Source organism: Dipodomys merriami, unplaced genomic scaffold (genome assembly GCF_024711535.1).
Source record: "Dipodomys merriami isolate MVZ:Mamm:240054 unplaced genomic scaffold, mDipMer1.0.p SCAF_5, whole genome shotgun sequence".
NCBI classification, from domain to species: Eukaryota; Metazoa; Chordata; class Mammalia; order Rodentia; family Heteromyidae; genus Dipodomys; species Dipodomys merriami.
In genome coordinates, this window is record NW_027206068.1 from 74,333,655 (window position 1) to 74,353,626 (window position 19,972).

General features: G+C 52.1%; 1 protein-coding gene across 1 annotated transcript; it reads right to left on the reverse strand.

The window, feature by feature from the left end:
* Positions 1-255: 255 nt before the first annotated feature.
* On the reverse strand, positions 256-19,676 carry Pdia4 (protein disulfide isomerase family A member 4). The gene is made up of 10 exons (XM_069996996.1): positions 19,402-19,676; positions 12,989-13,160; positions 10,299-10,504; positions 7,796-7,934; positions 4,948-5,153; positions 4,700-4,858; positions 3,974-4,125; positions 3,223-3,379; positions 2,590-2,823; positions 256-963 (listed from the first exon to the last, which is right to left on the reverse strand). The coding sequence occupies exons 1-10, from the start codon at positions 19,487-19,489 to the stop codon at positions 548-550; spliced, it is 1,929 nt and encodes a 642-aa protein (XP_069853097.1). The 5' UTR covers positions 19,490-19,676; the 3' UTR covers positions 256-547.
* Positions 19,677-19,972: the final 296 nt, after the last annotated feature.

The window sequence follows — 19,972 nt, forward strand, 5'->3', positions numbered from 1 at the left end:
ATTCTGCTCTCCCCATTCAACCAAAGCTCCTCCCTGCAGGTGAGGAGTACCTTTGACCCTCAGGGATTTCAGGCATCGTGTGAGGGATATCCTGTGGGCTAGGCCTGCCCTCCCAGCCCGGGCCTGGCCTTTCCACACTTCCACTCAGCCCAACCTCCTAGGAAAGGTTATATTTTAAGTTACTGAAGTTCCATGTTGTGTGTATTGTGTTTATGAGTTCCTCAAACAATGAAAAAATAAAAGGCAAACTCACTATAATTTGGTAAAGACTTTTTTAAACTTTAAATTAAAAAACATTCTCAAACCAAGAGATACAACATATTGACTTTGAAGAAATATTAAAGAAAGTAGATTAAAAAAAGAAGTCAGTCCCAAAATGATAAAAATAGATGTATCCTCCATTAAAAAAAAATCTGATCTAAACTATTGAGTCGTTCATGGCTATTCAGTATTCAGAGCACGTGACATATAAAGTATAAAACAACTAAAAACCAACAGCAACAACAAAAACCCAGAAGAAATGAAGTTGAGATACGGCCTCTCGGCCTCACAGGTCTTCCTTGGTCCTGCTCCATCTTGTGGTGTGTTCATCTACAAACTTGCTCAAATGCTCCAGATCTCTGTCTCCGCCCTCAAACTTAATCGGGTTCTTTTTGTCCCCACTGGGGGCGAAGTAGATGGTAGGGAAGCCCTCCACCTTGTAGTGGTTGCTGGTGATGTCGTTGGCGGTGGCATCCATCTTGGCGATGACCAGGCTCTTCTGGCCCTTGTACTTCTTGGCCAGGCTGGTGTAGACCGGTTCCAGCTGCTTGCAGTGCCCACACCACGGTGCATAGAACTCGATGAGGACGTCCTTCTTGGGGTCCAGCACGATGGCATCGAAGGTCTTTCCCACCACCACTTTGACTGGCCCCTTGTTGTTCTTGGGTACCGGCTGGGACTTGACCACTGGCTTTAGTTTTCCTGCCAAGGAGAGCAAGCGGGCGGGCACAGGGAGTGAGGGATCGGTGGCAACAGGTCCCAGAAGCTGCTGGCTTCACCAAACTCAGGGCAGCCAGGGAGCCTGGTGCACAGGATGGGACGGCTGCCCGCGCTGCCAGGCTCAGGAAGGGCTTTGTCTCCAGACCCTGCTTTGGGTAACCAGATCTGCCCCTCCTCTCATCCCTACAGAGGCAGTCTGGGTGGTAGCCGTCAAGGTGTCTTACCCAAGCCGCCACCTGGTGTAGAGATGCCACGCAGAGCGGGCGTGGTGGAACCCTATACACAGGAGAAGCCTGCCAAAGCCACCAGGCACTCGGCAACCAGAGCTGGGACCTGGTGATTTGCTCAATCAACATCAGCAAGCAAAAATGGCTTTCCTCACATATTTCATTTCCAAGTCTGAAAGACATTTTAAAAGCTTAACAAGAGGGGCTGGGAAGGTGGCTCAGTGGTAGAGCATTTGCCTTGCATGCACGAGGCCCTGGGTTCAATTACTCAGTACCACATAAGCAGAAAAAGCCGTAAGTGGTGCTGTGGCCCAAGTGGTAGAGCACTAGCCTTGAGCTGAAGAGCTGAGGGACAGCACCCAGGTCCAGAGTTCAGGCCCCATGACCGACCATAAAAAGCTTAAGAAAAGGCTTTAACCAAGCACAGGTGGCTCATGCCTGTAATCCCAGCTACTCAGGAGGCCGAGTGCTGAGGATTGTGGTTCAATGTCAGCCCTGGCAGTTAATCAGTGAGACTCTTTTTTTTTTTTTGGTCCGGTCGTGGGGCCTGAACTCTGGGCCTGGGCGCTGTATCTCAGCTCTTCAGCTCAAGGCTAGCACTCTACCACTTGAGCCACAGCGCCACTTCTGGCTTTTTTTCTTTTTGCTTATGTGGTGCCCCTCATGCATGCAAGGCAAGCACTCTACCACTGAGCCACCTTCCCAGCCCAAATCCGTGAGACTCGAGATCTCTACTTAACCATCAGAAAACCAGAAGTGCTGCTGTGGTTAAAAATGGTAGAGCGTTACCCTTGAGCTCAGGGATAGCAACCCTGGCCCTGAGTTCAAGCCCCACAAAGAACAAAAAAAAAAAAAGGCTTTATATTTCTAAGACAGGCTTGTCCTAGGCTCCATAGCCAGACCCTATTTCTAAAAGGAAAAGCAAAAAACCAGAAAACCGAGGAAGCAGCTGCGACTGACGGGGTCCTGAGCCTCTCTGCGGGCTGCTTGTGCCCTGCTCTGGCTCTGAATTTTATCCCCTTGGGGATGAACAAACCAACTCCCATCTTGCTTTGCTCCCAGATCAAGCAAAAGGAAACAATGCCTTGCCAAAGGAAGAAAGCAAAGCACAAGACGATCACCAAAAACCCAACTCCCAAATGTCCCGAACACCTAAGCGGCCTGCGCCTTTGTAGTCCGGGCACAGCTGGTCCTTCTACAACCAGAAAGCGAGGGTGGGGTGGGGAGAGCTGCGAGGGCAGGGGGTGGGGAGAGCTGCGAGGGCAGGGGGTGGGGAGAGCTGCGAGGGCAGGGGGTGGGGAGAGCTGTGCGTGGAAGAGCGCCGGCCTGCCAGGACCCAGGTCTGTCCTCCACCCCAGGGGAGACCTCGGCCTGGGCTCACCTTTTTTGAAAGCTGTGACAAAGTCCCGGAGGACGTCGGGATCAAACTCCTCTGGCTCCATGGCAAACTTCTTCCCGCTCTCGTCGAAGATGGCCGCATTGACGTCCTCGCCGCTCTCGCTGAGCCCCAGGTCCTTCACCTCGGTGGCGTAGTCCTCCTCATCAGCAATGGCGAAGGTGTACTCGGGAAAGTCCTTGGCCACCTCCAGGACTTTGTTCCGCCAAAACTGAGTAGCTGAAATGGACCAAGGCTGTGAGCTGAGTGCTGCGCCGAGCAACGTGCCCGCTCGGGCCCCGGGGAAGATGGAAGGTTCTGTCGCTGCACTGATAGGCGCAGAGAGGAGCCAGTACTTTCAAGAGGCGGCTCAGGGCTGCAGGCCAACAAGAATCAGGACAGCGGGGCCCAGATGGCCCGGCACCACTGCGAGGCAGCGGCTCAGCCCTCCTAGCACTGCAGCCTGGGCTGCTACGGGATCTTAGGCTCCCTTCTTGCTGAAATTGGAAGGAAACAGAATATTATACAGCCCAGAACAGGAAATTAAAACCCACACCCATGGCACTCCCCTAGGGCAGGGCTTCTCAATGCGTGGGAGCCCTCTCCCAACCCCAGCCAGGTTGGCCTGGGGTTCCTCACCAGCTCTGTAGTCAAAGCTGAAGTCTACGCTGTAGTAGATGACCACCAGGGGGCGCTTGGCGAAGCGCTTGGCGTCATTGGAGGGCTTGCGGTGGCCCACCAAGGGCAAGGCGTGCTTCACCACGTGCTCTTGGATCGCCGATGCCTCCGTGGACCCCTGTTTCCAAAAGGGCACAGGTGAGAGTGGGCCCCACAAAACGAGGGCTGTCAGCGAACACTCCACCTTCACTGTCTCCCCAGAGGGGAGAGGTTGGAGGGCACCCCGCTTCCTCAGGTCACTCCTGCGCTCGTTTCCCCGCCATCAACTCGGCACACTTTTCAGGCAAGGCAGACCCCTCTCCTCTGGCCCCCAGAGCAGCCTGGGCTGCTTTCTGCTCAGCTCTGCTTCTGACTGCTGTGGGGCTCGGGGCAAGAGCTCCATGTCCAGGATTCTATCTAATCCTGAGTCTGGAAGGAAGTTATGGAAGCACTTGGACCTGGGCCGGGGCCCCCTCTGCCTCCTAGAATTAAATGCCCCATGCCCTTTGGTTGGATGAGGCTGGAGGTATAGGGTGAGGCGGGCTCAGAGCAGAAGGGCCTATCACTGTGCTGCAGTGCTGAGACCAGCCAAGGGGTAGGAGGAGGACAGCGTTCTGGCAAAGCGGGTAGAGTTCTGCTGGGCTCCACACCTGCAAGCCCAGACCTCCGGCCTGCTCGCTCTCCAGGTTGGCACAGCCCAGAGCTGATGACTCCCAGGGGAGCCCTCGCTCACCTGCACGTCCATCACATGACTCCTGGGCTCATACTTGGACCGGAATTTCTCAGGCTGCATCATGACCAGCTTTCCTGGGGCGACTTTGAAGAACTTGGCTATTTCAGTGCTGAAAGTGTGGTGAAACTTGTAATCTTCTCTCAGGTTGTTAGCTGACAAGTGAAAGAACGATGGCATGCAGCTTATTAAATTCCTTACGACTGAGGCTTGGTTCACTGCTCTGCACTGGCCAAAGCAAAGTGTCGTGAAGACACTGATTGCCTCTAAAAATGCTGTGTGGACAATACTCAGAGCTGAGCCATACGGAGTCCATACACGCTGCCTTTGAACTGCCTTCTAAATAGCTGGGTTTGGGGCTGAGAAGGTGGCTCAATGGTAGAGTGCTTGACTTGCATGCATGAGACCTTCGGTTTGATTCCTAGCACCACATAAGCAGAAAAAGCCAGAGTGGCGCTGTGGCTCAAGTGGTAGAGCGCTCGCCTTGAGCTGAAGAGTTGAGGACAGCGCCCAGGCCCAGAGTTCAAATAGCTAGGATTATGGGTGTGAGCTACGGGTGCCTGACCTAGGCATTTTGGTTAAGTTTTGGCAGTGCTGGGATCTAATCCATGGCCTTGCACATAGTGGGCCAAATCTGGAGCTCAACTCCAAGCCTGGAATTTTACAAACTGCACACTCCCCAGCACGCATCTCGGAGAGGCTGTGAGAGGCACGAGGGCCACGCCTTACCAGCTTCTTGATACTGCAGGTAGGCCGGGTCGCTGTCCCCCAAGAAGATGCCCACGATGACCACGTCATCCCCATCCTTGAGGAACTCCTGCACCTGTTTCAGGGTGGCAATCTCTTTTGAGGGAGGCCCCGACTGCTCCACCATGTAGTCCACGATTCCTAGGAGCAGAGCACATGTGTGAGGAGGCTGGGGTCCAGCCCCGCTCAAGCTCCCGACCCATGGGGGGGGAGGCGGGAGGTGGCCCTACCATACTTCTCGCGGGGGCCGTTGTAGTCGAAAGGCCTTCCCTTGCGGAAGATCTTCAGAGTGGGGTAGCCGGAGACGCCGAACCTCTTGGCCAAGTCAGTCTCTGCAGTGGCATCCACCTTGGCCAGGGGGATGGGGGGAGAGCGCTTGCTCAGCTCCTTGGCGGCCTTCTCATACTCGGGGGCCAGTTTCTTACAGTGTCCACACCTGCCGGGGGGGGGGTTGTCAGGATGGTGGGGGCCATGTCTCATGTGCAATCATCTCCCAGACTGAACCCACCCTGTGTCCCCAAGAAACCTGGTCACTCCCACCACACTTGGAAATGTCTCCTGGGCAAAGGTACCAAGCCAGGCCCCTCAGGCACGCCTGCAGCCTGCCGACGTTCACAGGCTAAGGGACATGCACATGCACACACAAGCACTGCCACTGGGATAAACAGACGGTCAAAGAACAGTGCAGGGGTGGCGGGGGGCAGCGAGGGGACAACATGGCAGAGGTGGAGGAGGCAGAGGGTGGGTGTGAGGGTCTCTCACCACACAAACAACGGGGCAGGAGTGAGAAGGACCTGGAATTAAGTCTACACGTTTTTGTGCCAGTCCCAGGGCTTGAACTCAGGGCCTGGGTGCTGTTCCTAGTCTTTTTTGCTCAATGCTAATACTCTACCACATGAGCCACAGCACCATTTCCAGTTTTTTGGGTGCTTAATGGGAGGTAAGAGATTTCTCAGGCTTTCCTGCCGGAGCTGACTTTGAACCACCACCCTCAGATCTTAGCCCAGCTAGGATTACAGGCATGGGCCACCAGTACTGGGCCAGATGATTATTGCGCTTTTATTGTGGCCTGTCTGGGGTGAGAGGAGTAGCTTGGTGGTAGAATATATGCTTAGCACAAGGCCTGGGTTTAGTCCCCAACATACCAACAATACCAAACTATACACACACACACACATACACACAGAGTCCCCAACATACCAACAATACCAAACTATACACACACACACACACACACACACTCCCCAACATACCAACAATACCAAACTATACACACACACACACACACACACACACACACACACACACACACACACACACACACACACACACACACACACACACACAGAGTCCCCAACATACCAACAATACCAAACCACACACACACCACATTCAAAATAGCACATCTACACCACAAGACCCCAGGACTCACCCCTGACCAGACCTCACACGTCACAGGTTCTGGGCCTCAGTTAAAAGTCTGGTCCAGGTTCTTAGGACACCCAAATGAGTGAAAGGGTGCATTCTGAGCTCAGTAACCATCCACGTCCACAAGTGAAAGGCTTGTCCTCTGAGGTGCCGTACTCAGGACAAACCAGCGCTCAGGGGTTTGTGTGTGTGCGAGGGGGTCAGAAGCGGGGCCTGCACAGCGCCGCCGGCGGGCGGCACGCTGCTCCCGTCCACTGCCGGCCTCGCGCAGCGCCACCGCGCAGCAGCACGAGGCTGGCATCTCCCAGCACGTGAGAGCGCTACAAGGGTGCCGCGGGCCTGACTGCTTTCCCAACACGTCAGGGCTTTTCCTTCCATTTCCCCCGCTGCATTGCATTTCCCCTACTCATCCATGTTCTCGTGTCCTCTGTACTCCCGCCGTGACCAGGGGCAGATGTGTTCGCGGCGCGATCCAGACCGTGTGAAGTTGGGGGCTGTCTATGAACTTCCTGGAGCCAGAGTGCCCCAGCCCTCACGAGCACCTTCTCCCCGACTCCAGGGGACCCCGCGCAGAACACAGCAACGCGAGGCCATTCAGCTGGCCACACGTCCCACTCAAGATTCACAAGCCCCTGGCTACAGGAGTGTGTGAGGCCCACCTGACCAACACCACGCCTGCTCACGAGACAGGACCACTGGCTGACAGGAAACTCGCCAGGATAAACAGCGTCCAGCGCGGCGCCGCCACCTGGAGAGGCTGAGGGTCCCTGCAGAGCCACGCCATTCCCCCGGAAGCCTGTTCTCCAGCCTGCCCCGTCCATTCCACCCACTGCCCGCACAGGTGGGCCACGGCGCTGGCTGTGGCCTCGGCACACAACGCAGAGCTGCCAACCGCAGCCACCTGTGCCCACACGCTGGGGATTTCACACGGCAGCCCACGGAACAGCACCAGCTCTCCCTCTCCCTCCTGCTTTCTGGCATTTCTTTCCTTTGTGCCCTTTTTCCCCCTGAAAATATCACATCCCCTGCTTCCTCCCATACTGCCCATCCCCCATGGTCATCTGTAAGCCTCTTCCAGAAGACCGGGGGCCTCAACATCACCCCGTGCTGACCTGCACAGACTACACCTGTCAGTGTCCACCTATGCTTAGCAGGGTGCTGAAAAACATCATCAGGGGCTGGCAAGGTGGCTCAGTGGTAGAGCGGTTGCCGATCATGCAGGAAGCTCTGGATTTGATTCCTCAGTATCACATAAACAGAAAAAGCCAGAAGTGGCGCTGTGGCTCAAGTGGTAGAGCACTAGCCTTGAGCAAAAGAAGCTCAGGGGCAGCGCCCAGCTCTGAGTTCAAGCCCCAGAACTGGCCCAAAAAAAGTCTTTATCAGTCAGGCGCTGGGGCTCATGCCTGCGATCCTAGCTATTCAGGAGGCTGAAATCTGAGGATCACTATTCAAAGCCAGCACGTGCAAGAAAAGTCTGTGAGACTCATCTCCAATTAACCACCAAAAAACCGAAAGTGGCACTGTGGCTTAAAGTGCTAGAGTGCTAGCCTTGGACAACAGAGTTCAAGGACAGCGGCCGTGCCCTGAATTCAAGCCCCAGACCAACGTCCACCCCCCAAATCATCAACATGAGACTAACCCCCATCCTACCATGGGGCATAAAATTCCACCAGAATGATGTCTGCGTCATTCACAACTTCATCAAAATTATCTTTGGTCAACACAAGTGTGACCTCGGGTGGAGGCGTCCAGTCGGGCTGGGAGACTTCTTTGACTTTGGCAACGATCTCTGAAAAGAAAGCACAAGACACCAAAGGAGACTGAGTGTGCCAACCCGAGCTGGCGGGCACTCGCATGGCTCCCGTCACTCCTAATGCGTGGGGAGAAGGCGGAGGAAACCTGACTCCCTGACCTCCAACTCACCTCTGACCAGGGCTGCCTGTGCCCTGAGTTTTGAGGACACAGTTAAGTCAGAGGGTCCCATTGCAACAGCCCGTGTGCATGTGAATTGCCCCCAAAATGCCATCTCTAGATGGCAGAAGTCCTATGTGGCAAATGACCTCATTCCTTTATTCCCAGACTATACACCAACTGCAGCAAGGGCCACATCTGACACCTACTCCTTCAAAGCAACAGTCTCAAAGTACCCAGGTGGGTGCCGGCAGCTCACACCTGGAATCCTTGCTACTCAGGAAGCTGAGATCTGAGAATCACAGCTCAATGCCAACCCAGGCAGGAAAGTCCATTGAGACTCTTATCTCCAATTAACAACCAAAAGTTGGATGTAGGGCTATGGCTCAAGCGGTAGAGTGTTAGCCTTGAGTGAAAAAGCTAGGGACAGCACCCAGGCCCTGAGTTCAAGCCCAAGACCAGCACACACACACAATTTACAAAGGGTGAACAAATGCAGCAATGAAACCGGACACTATGTTGAAAATGAACTATACAACGTAAGGGTGGGTAAGGCTGGGAGGGAAAACCTGGAGAGCAAGGGAAGGTGCCACATTGTCCAAAAAGAAATGTATTTATGGGCTGGGAAGGTGGCTCAGTGGTAGAGTGCTTGCCTTGTATACATAAGGCCCTGGGTTCGATTCCTTAGCACCACATAAGCAGAAAAAGCTGGAAGTGGTGCTGTGGTTCAAGTGATAGAGCGCTAGCCTTGAACTGAAGAGCTGAGGGACAGTGCCCAGGCCCAGAGTTCAGGCCCCATGACCAGCAAAAACAAACAAACAAACAAAAAAGAAATGTATTTATATGGATGCCCACCTTGTACAAAGGGTGAACAATGGTACTCATTACACACTATGTTGAAAATCAACAATACCACTTGTGGGTGGGGACAGGAGAAAATGGGAGAGAACAAGGGAAGGCGTGACACTGACCAAAAAGCAATGTATTCATGACCTGACTCAAGTAACTGCGACCCTCTGTGCATCACCTTTACAATAACAAAACAATAACAAAGTATCTGGGAAGACTACAAAAGAAACTTACAGCCTGGCATCCTGGCTCATGCTAATACTTCTAGATAATCAGGAGGCTGAGATCTAAGGATCATGGTTCAAAGCCAGCCTGGGCAGGAAAGTTCATGAGATTAATCTCAAATTAACCAAAAAGCTGGAAGTAGAGCTGTTGTGGCTCAAGTGGTGGAGCACTAGCCTTGAGCTTAAGAAGCTCAGGGACAGCACCAAGGCTGTGAGGTTCAAGCTCCATGACCCGCCCCCCCCCCCCACACACACCTTACTATGTCAGACACCTTCCTGGTAAGGGGTAGCTGAAGCGCCCAGGGATGAAGTAGAAAGACTCTTCCATTAATCTACCTCTTCAAATTGCTGAGCAATAAACACTGTAAGCACCTAGCTACAGACTAAAATCAAGTGCCAGTGGAAATATATCCACACAACTTCTACTGGTGGAAGAAGCAGACTCACGGACCCCAAGAACTCTGAGGTCATGGACACCTGCAGCAGGGCAAGGAGAAGCCCACTTGCCTGGCGCCCATCTGCTGATCCCTCCACCCCACGCTGGGAATGCAGGTGGCAGCATCTCTCCCACCCCTTAAGGAAGAAACAGATTCACTTGCTCACTCACCTAAGAAAACATACAGTGGCTAACGTGAGCCCGGCTGGGGTGCACGGCTGCCTGGTCTCAGCAGGTGGCTTTGTCCCGCAGCACAGGGCAATGGCTGGGTGCTTCTAAGAAATGCCAATTATTCGCCCTAACTGAAACCCACTGGACCAGAAACTGTGGGCTGGGACCTCAGGGCCCATCTGTGCGAACCCTCCAGATGCATCCTCGAGACCAAGACTGACACCCAGGAGACCCTGTCGTCTGTGGACATTTTCTGCTAAGATTCTGCTCCTGATCTTTTTTATTTATTTATTTTTTTGGGGGGGGAGGAAGGTGGGTAACAGGTGTTGACCTCAATACCTTGCTAGGCATGCGCTCTATCATTTGAGCCCTGCCGCTGTGCTCTGGATCTTTAAGTGTCATGGTCTAGAATGCCAAGGAGGAACTGGTTTCACCTCAGTTTACTCAGGATTACGGCACAGCTGGGGTTCCTGAGCATGTGCCCCTCCTTCCTTCCTCTCTGTCAGCCCAGGCCCGCTCCCCTCACTTGGGGGACGTGCAGAGTTCCAGCATCCCAGCTCACCGTCCTGGGTCCGGGAGCCCTCGTAGTCCACAGCCTGCCCCTTCTTCAGGATCTTGATGGTGGGATAGCCGCTCACGTCGAACCTGCTGGCCAGCATGGACGCTGAGGTCGCGTCTATCTTTGCAACGGCAATGGGAGGATCGTGTTCCTTCAAGGTACTGGCAATTCTTTCATATTCTGGAGCAAACTGCTTACAATGTCCACACCTGAAGAATGAAGTTTAGGAAAGGAGAAACGGATTAACTCAACCCAAGGAGACAGAACCCCAGCAACGCACACACATGCAGTCAAAGAGCTACCTCCTAACTCAGACCACAAAGGCTCTGAAGACCAGCGGGTCTAGATTTGACTTTCAGCTCTGCCTTGGACAAATCCTTCCAACTTTAAACCTAATGATTTTTTTCTATTTACAATTGGTCCTTCATACCAACAAGTTCACAGATTCTGCTAACTATGTACCAGAACACTTTTTTTTTGTTGGTTGTGGGGCTTGAACTCTGGACCTGGGCGCTGTCCCTCAGCTCTTCAGCTCGAGGCTAGCGCTCTATCACTTAAGCCGCAACACCACTTCCGGTTTTCTGGTGGTTTATTGGAAATAAAAGTCTCATGGACTTTCCTGCCCAGGCTAGGTTTGAATTGTGATCCTCAGATCTCAGCCTCCTGAGTAGCTAGGATTACAGGCGTGAGCCACTGGTACCCGGCCTGGACCAGAATTTTTTTTTCTTTTTTTTTTTTTTCAGAGGGCTGGAGCTGGAACTTGGAGGCAGAGCGCCAGCCCACAGCAGCGCCTAAGGCCAAAATGAACAACAGAATCTCCATGGAACAGAGACTTGGCATTATTCCCTCTCCGGGGAAGTGTAACACTGTTTGGACAGCATTTGTCTTGCACTAGGAATCACAATTTAGACATGATCTGGACTGTTGCTAGAACTACTACGTACATGCAAACGTTATGGTGGCCATGTCAAGCTTCAGCAGTTTTGCTGTGTGGGCAGATGGGGTCAACTCCTCCAGGACATGGAGGGACAACTATGTAAGTCTCTCAAAAAAGTTTGATTTAGTGTCTCTTTCACGGAGTCTTGAGGGATCAAAATTCCCTATAAAAACGTGTTTCTGCTCACTCTAAGTATACAGTGCTGTTTTCTGAGGCTACCATGCTACAAAGACATCGGTATTCTGATGTTAACGTGTCATAAACTTGTTTTTGTTTTCCTTATTTTTTTCTGTGTGCATGCTGGTAACTGGGGCTTGAACTCAGGGTCTCGTACTTATGCTTGGCTTTTTAATTCAGGGCTAGTATTCTACCACTTGAGCTACATCTCTGTTTCTGTTGGTTAAATGGAGATCTTTTGGGTATGCTGTTCGTCGGGCTTGAACTCAGGTCTTAGGAACCTCTGGAAAGCTGATCTAACAGTTTTCTGCCCAGACCGACTTTGAACCGTAATCCTTAGATCTCAGTCTCCGGAGTCACTAGGATTGTAAGCACCAGTGCCCGGATGACTGCACTTATTTTTCAATGAGCCAGTGAAGATGGAGGTGTAGTTCAGTGGTACAGCTCCTGCTAGCATGTGCAAGGGCCTGGGTTCTATCAGCAACATAAAAAAGCTCTCCTAAATAAACCAATACTTTAGCGATAAATATAACCTACATAGTAAGTTCTTTGTGATCTATGATTTAAGGATGCTAAGGTATCCAGCCACAAGTCTCATGCCTGTAATCCTAGCTGCTCAGGGGGTTGAAACTTTGAAGATCTTGGTTCAAAGATAGCCAGGGAGAAAAATCTGTGTAACTACATCATCAATTAACCAAGAAAATGCTGTACTGGAGGTTTGGCTCAAATGATAGAGTGCTAGCCACATGTAAGAAAGCTGAGTAACAGCAGAAGGCCCTAAGTTCAAGCCCTTGTACTGGCAGAGAAGAGAGAGAGAATTATGACTATGTTAAGGAAACTATAAAATAGGAAGTATAATTTCCCTGACCTGTTAAAAGGATTGTCTAGATTTTTTTTAAATTTTGTGGTTGGTCATGGGGCTCCCTGAGCTCTTTTTGCTCAAGACTTTCGCTCTATCGATTTGAGCCACAACTCCACTTCCAGTGAGATAGTCTCACGGGTACTTTTCTGTGTAGGCTGGCCTCAAGCTGCAATCCTCAAATCAGAACCACCTGCACAGCTAGGCTTACAGGTGTGAGCCACCTGCACCTGGCCTGTCTAGATGTTTTATATTAAGCACTCATACTAGCTAGGTGCCAGCGAGACTGAGTGAGATCTGGAGGTTTGAGGTTTATAGCCAGCTAAGGTAGACATTTTTGAGGGCTCTTATCTCCAACTTACCAGCAAATGTGAGTCTGTAGGTGTGGCTTAAGAGCACTAACAGTGTCAAGAAAGCTAAGCAAGAGCACGAGGTTCTGAGTTCATGCCCCAATACCACATTAAAAGAATAAAACAAAAAACCCAGCGGGGTGCGGATGGCTCACACCTGTCATCCTAGCTACTCAGGAGGCTGAGATCTGAGGATCACAGTTCAAAGCCAGCCCGGGCAGGAAAGTCCATGAGACTCTTATCTCCAATAAACTACCTGAAACCTGGAAGTGGCGCTGTGGCTCAAGTGGGAGAGCGCTCGCCTTGAGCAGAAGAGCTGAGGGACAGTGCTGTGAGGCATGAGATTAAGGAATGCCAATGCTGGCCCTACCATGGCGCGTAGAACTCCAGCAGCACCGTGTCTTTGTCAGCCACAAAGTTATCAAAGTTCGCATCATTTAGGACCAAGACACCATTTTCTTCCTTAACTTCCAAGTCATCCTCTTCCTCCTCCTCTTCCTCCTCCTCTTCATCCTCAAGGGTATTTTCTCTGTCAGATGAATCTGAATGGAAAATACCAAAGATTGCTTGATTAGAAAACTGACAATTTTCCTCTAAAATTAAGCACAAGTCTGGTCGCTCACACCTATAATCCTAGCTACTGGGAGGGGCAGTAAGATGTGAGAATCAAGCTTCAGTTTGGAGCCATCTTAAACTTCTAGAAGCCAGGGTTATTGACTATATATATAACCTTACCTACTTGGGAGGCAGAGACTAGGAGGACAAAGATTTAAGGCCAGTCTGGGAAGAAAAATCTGTGAGACTCCATCTCAGCCAGGCACCAGTGGCTCACGCCTGTAATCCTAGCTACTCAGGAGGCTGAGATCTGAAGAATGAGATTCAAAGTCAGCCCAGGCAGGAAAAGTCCATGAGACTCTTATCTCCAACTAACCACCTGAAAACTAGAAGTGGTGCTGTGGCTCAAGTGGTAGAACACTCGCCTTGAGCTGAAGAGCTCAGGGACAGCACCTAGGCCCAGAGTTCAAGCCCCATGACTGACCCCCCAAAAAAAGAGACTCCATTTCAACCAAGGAAGTGGGGCGTGGTGGCACCCTCTTATCATCCCAGCTACAATGGGACGCCTAGAAGAGGTGGGTCACAGTCTAGGCCTGTACAAGGCAAGAAGCAAGACCCTATCTCAAAACAATCAGCACAAAAAAGGTTTGGAAGCATGAATCAGTGATGATTACCTGCTGATTTCAAACTCCAGTACCACCCAAAGAGAAAAACAAAACACCCAAACTTCTCCTAGAACCCCAAAGCCTCAAAATGTATCATGCATATAAGGGAACTATGGTTAAGAAATGCTTGAAAAATGTCATTCTAGAATTTAGAAGCCAAATGATCCACAAGGCCTTAGGACAGGACCAGAATCTCTGTGAACTCCAAGTGTCTAAGCCACTCTGCTTTGCATCTGCAGAAAAGAAAAGAAAAACCCAGAACAAACTACTACAAGCAGAAAACTGGACTTGTTCTTATCTTTCCACTCTTCAGGACATATACACAACAAATTACACCTTTGCGTTGAAGCCAAGTTTTCTTCCAAGAATGTGGGAAATTGAATATATCCTGTCAACTTTTAATTTTTTTTTTTTTGGCTAAATGACAGACACCAGTGATCGTGAAATCCCCACTCCCATTAAATCCGTTTCTCCAGCCAGTCCAACAACAAACAGCTGAGCACAGCAAGCAAGAGCACTTCATTAACTTCGAAGTCAGAAGATTCCAAGAGGCCAGTTCTCCTGCGGAGCTGCTGCTCAGGAGTTCAGTCAACGCCAGCAGCCATGGATCAGGGCTGTGGGCAGTCACAGCCTGAAAACCTGCTCAGATCCGGGGACAGGTCACTGTACTAAGCCAGTGATGTCTCTAAAACAACTGACAGGGGACTCCATGCCCCCCTCACCTCACACCCCACCCCCATCCTGTATGCCAAGTGCTGGGGCAGATTGATCACTATCACTCAAACCACCAAGCTGCACACTAACTGCAAAAGCTCCATCTCAACCTCCACCCCACGCCCTTTTCCCGCCCCGAGGCTCCTCTCCCTCTCCCCCACAACCGCGCTCCTCTGCAGGAGGCAGGACAACGACCCAAAATGCCTCAGCTTCCAGGGCACAGAGAGGCTGGCCCGTGCCTCGGGGCGCACTGCGGCACCATCAGCAGGCACAAGTCAGGAAGCGCACACAGGCCTGGCTCCAGGGCGTGCAGAGGACGCTGGGGCCCGCCGCTGAGCGCAGGTGACAGCACCTGCTCACCCATACTGCATGTGAGTCTTGGACAGTTCCCTGAGAAGGGGGGAGCGGCATCCTCAAGCTGGAGAACGCCTCAGCATTCCCAAGCTTTTCCCAGTCAAACCCTTCTAGACCGCAGAGGGGCGCAAGGCAGGAACTCTACTCTGTGGTACTCAAAAAAAGATGCCTGGTCTACTGACAGGTACCTTTGAAATAATCCTGTGAAGACAAAATACACCCTTGATGTCATTAAGCTTGGTGGCAACTAATCCCCTGCTCGTGTGTATGTGTGTGGGGGGCACACCTGCATGCCCCCCATTACTAGTACTTGAACGTGGGGGGCCCAGGTGCTGTCCCTACACTCCACTCTACTACTTGATACACCTCCACTTCCCACTTTTGTGGTCAATCAGGGATAGGAGTCTCTCACCCACAATCCTACACAAGTTTGAGATCTAAGGACCACACACAAAAAAAGAGATCTGAGGATCTAGCCCAACAATCTTTTTTCCAATTAACCAGCAAAAAACCAGGATAGCTCAAGTTTAGAACCTCTCAAAAACAAAAGTGTGTGGTGTTGGCTCACACCTGTGATCCTACCTACTCAGGAGGTTGAGATCTGAGGATGGCAGTTCAAAGCCAGCCCAGGCAGGAAAGTCCACAAGACTGTTACCTCCAACTAACCACCAGAAGTGGTGCAATGGCTCAAAGTAGTAGTGCACTAGGCTTGAGCTGAAGAGCTCAGGGACAGGGCTCTGGTCCAGAGTTCAAGCCCCATGACTGACCAAGAAAAAAAAACAACAAAAACTAGAAGTGGAGCAGTAGCTCAAAGTGGTAGAGCACTAGCCTTGAGCAGGAGAGCTCAGGAATGGTCCCAGGCCAAGGTCAAGCCCTACAACTGACAAAAAAAAAAAAAAAAAAAAGGATGGAGAAGACCAAGGAAAAGACCAGCAAGCCTCCTCTGGACAGACCACCCACCAGGCAATGGCTTGTCTGTCCTGACTAGACCACACCTTGATTGGGACTATGTAAGCACACATGCCTTCCACCACCTACTCTCTTCATTCTTTCTCTGCTTGAACTGGTCCCCAGACAAGGGAAGATGGCTGCACACTGGCTGAAGGATTTACTTCACCTCTTCCCTGAGTGTCTCGGCAATGGAATAAAATGTCCTTTCTCTGCCCCTCTCTGCTTGGCTGGTCACCTGGCTGGCTGAGGGGAGCCGAGAGGCCTGACACAGGAAACCTAGGAGTTTGGGCCGGGAGCCAAAAACTCAGCTTCAGGAAAACTGGAGAGAAAAAGGAACGGTGTGTGTAGGGCAAAGATTAGGGGACTCAGCCCACTCCACAAGGTGGATGGAACAGGACAGGAAGGACTCAGCTGTGCAGGGGGAAGATGAGAAGCTCAGTGGAGAAGCTTAACTGCAGGCGCACAGCAGGTCCATCCAGGGTTCCAGCCTTACCTGGGGCAGCATCCCAGCCAGCTGAAACTGCTCCCAATGCCCCACCACGATGGCCTGAAATACAGTTGCACTGGCAATTTTTGACAATCTCTATGGAGACTGAAACACAAACCAAAAGGATGCACGAAGAAGTCTCCTGCCTGTGCTCACGTGTAAAGTGGGCTCAACCACACCGGAAGGTGATGAAGCCCTCCAGGTGAAATGGGTCAAGTTCTCCCCACAGGGTTCCTCGCCTGGTAACTCCAAAAAGGTGAATGTTATCACCGTTATCAAATGATGACAATACATTCCCTGTAAAATGAACCCTCAACTGTTTTAAGACATGACCTTATCTTTCAATCCCACCTAAGTCACAGACAAATCTTGGTGTTGATTCCTCTATAACTCAATTTTTTTTTCTTGTCCCAGTACTAGGACTTGAACTCAGGGCCTAAGCACTGTCCCTTAGCTTTTTTTGCACAAAGCTGTAGTTCTACCACTTGAGCCACAGCTCTAGTTCTGGCTTTTTGCTGGCTAATAAGAGGCGAAGTATCATGGACTTCTCTGCCTAGACTGTCTTTGAACTGGGATCCTTAGATCTCAGTCTGAGTAGCTAGGATTTCAGGCAGGAGCCACCAATGCCCAGCTTCCTCTATGGTTTGAGAAGAGACTTTTTGCGGGGGAGGAGGCTGGGGTGAGGGGAGTAGCGTTGGGGATTAAACCAAAGGCCTGGTGCCTGCTAACTCCTGGCTCTACGCTCCTATCTGCACATCCTGGCTAGCTAAACACCTACATTTTTGGGAAGACTATTTTCCTCTGACCCCTTCTTTTCCTTTCTTTTCAGTATCCGGGACCTAAGCCCCCCCACTACCTGGGCCTGTACAACCCCCAGCCATGGGCTTCACATCTAAAGATGGATATTCTAAGACAAAACCTCCCAGCACTTTCTGGAAGGGTACATGCCATCTTCCTGAGCACGAGGCACATGGAGCACCCCACACTCATCTCCAGGTAGCCAAGCCCACGGGGCAAAGCCACTCCTGCCATGTGGGATCTGACTGGATTGCTGTATCTCCATCCACCCCACCTAACTCACCACTGAACTCAACCGAACTGAACTCAACACTGAAGCCCTGCCAGCTTAGATACAGGCAGCTACTGTAAAGACAGGCTCCCTAGCCGGCCTGTACTCCAATCCCTACGAGGGAGGGGCCTGCAACTGCTAGGCAAACCACCATCAGGCCAACAGCGCACACTGAACAGAAAAGGAGAAAAGTGTGAGCAGGGCATAGGTGGCTCACACCTGTAATCTTAGCTACTCAGGAGGCTGAGATCTGAGGATCGAGGTTCAAAGCCAGCCTGGGCAGGAAAGTCCGAGAGGCTGTGGCTCAAATGGTAGAGCGCTCACCTTGAGCTGAAGAGCTGAGGGACAGCACCCAGGCCCAGAATTCAGGCCCCACAACCGACAAAAAAAAAAAAAAAAAAAAAAAAAAAAAAAAGGAGAAAATTGTTATCTAATTACAGACTGGCTTATAGAAGTAAATGATACTATAGGCAACGCACTGGGCCAAACTCCCCCTCCCCCACCCCTTACAGTGCTGGGAATCAAAACCAGGGCCTTACATGTATTAGGCAAGTGCTCTATTGAAGAGCTACCTCTCCCAGTCCTACCATGCTCTTATACATTATTTCACCCCTATTATATAGAGATGAAGAAGCTAAGGAACAGGAAACTTTGGTCACCTGAGGATCTCGGAGCTACTTAATGGACGCTTATCTACCAGGCTGTATTGTCACACTTTCTTTCCAACATGCCCCAAATCTTAGAGACTCTGAAAATCACCACTGTGGGACACACAAGGGAATTTCCACTTTGAATTAAACAAGCCAATCCTAAATAAAAGCAACAAGCAGGATGGAAATAGAATCCCTTCTGTTTTAGCTGGATGTGGAGTCCAGATGACTTCCAGTGATCAAAACTAAGACATGATATCTTTTTTTCTCAGCTATGTTCCAAAAGTGTCCCAAAAAGAGTCCTCAAACCTCCATGCCTCCCGAAGTTAATTCTGCCTATGAAAAATAAAAAACTTGTTTAAAATACAGATGGTAGGCCCGACCCCCTGTATCCTACTTCAGTGTATTTTGGGTCTCAGTATGTAAATGATCAGGTGATTTGCATAAAGATGCCAAACTTGTAGGCAACACTGAAACTTGGCTGTCTTTCAGCAGGTGTTTTTTGGTTTTGGTTTTTGTTACCTAGTGGTGGATTTTTATCTTCTCTACTTGAGCACACTCGGAAATCAGTAATCCACACCGAAGTTACTCAATCTATCGGGAAGAGTATAAAGTTCAGACCTCCCCTTATACACGGATACTAGAAAAGGAGGTTGGTTTATTTATATGGAGGAAAAAATTCAAAAGCTAGTTATCCAGAAGAAAGGGAGAAGAGGAAGTTTAAGGTGATTCTATGTTTTCTAGGAATAGCTATTTTTAACCAGGCCTGTCTCGTGTTCAAAGTGCTCCTGTTTGCAGCTAGCAAAGCGGTAGGGCTGGTTAGGAGGTACACCCGCTCATCCTGGGGAGCATGTCCCACCAGCCCTGCCCCCCCAACCCAGCGCAACAAATGGCAGCTCGCAGCAGCTGAACGAGGAAGAAGGCATAGCCCAGTTCCCGCGAACACGCAGTCACCAAGGCTCGCGTTCTCCCGCCAACCATCAGCTGCCCCCGGGACACCGACAAGCGGACCCGCGGACGAGACCGCGCGCTCCGCACTCGGGGCGCGCTCGCCGGGAACTTCCCGCCGGCCCCGGCCCCCCGCCCCTGGGCAGAGGCGCCCGGGGCGCGGGCGAAGCCGCGGGGTCGGGGAGGGCGCCGGGCACCGCGGCCCGCGCCCCAGTCTCGCCCGCCCGGGGAGCCCCAGATCCGCGGGCCCCAACCTCTCCAGGGCCCCCCCCCCGTGGAGTTCCAAACAGTTCAGGGGACGTGCGCGAAGCCCGCGGGGCCGCCCCACCGCGACCCCGGGCGCGGGCTCCGCGGGGCGGCGTGGCCTCCCCCGCGCGGCCGCCCGCTCACCTCCGTCCGCCCCGTCCGCGCTCGCCGCGGCCAGCAGCGGCGCCAACGCCAAGAGCACGACCAGCAGACAGGCCTTCCGGAGCCGCATGGTGGCAGGTACCGATCCCCGGCTCCGCGCGCCCGCGCCCCGAAACACTGGCGGAGCGCCGCGCGACTCCCTGCGCAGGCGGCCCCGCCGGGAAGTCCTCGCCCGCTATTGGCTGGGGGCGGAGGAAGCCGCGGACAGCCAATCCCCGCGCCGCGTCCGCCGTACTCGGCGGCGCCCCGTGCGTGCCGAGCCCACTCCGCCGGCCGGGCCTCCGGGTCCGCGAACCTCTCCGCCCCGCACGATTAAAACTCTGGGCTCTAACATGAGGTGCCCTCTTCTGATTGGCTGCGCCGCCACCGCCAATCAGCATCTGCCACTCGGTTTGCCGAGAGGGTACAGGCGGAGGGAAAAAGCTGGGGGAGAACAAAGGCGGCGGGCCTCGGCTCGTGGGGCGGGGCCTGTCTACGACTAGTAATACGATTGGATGGAGGTGAGGTGGGCGGAGCTTTAGGGGCGGGGATCCCTAGGCAGGAAGAGCACGTG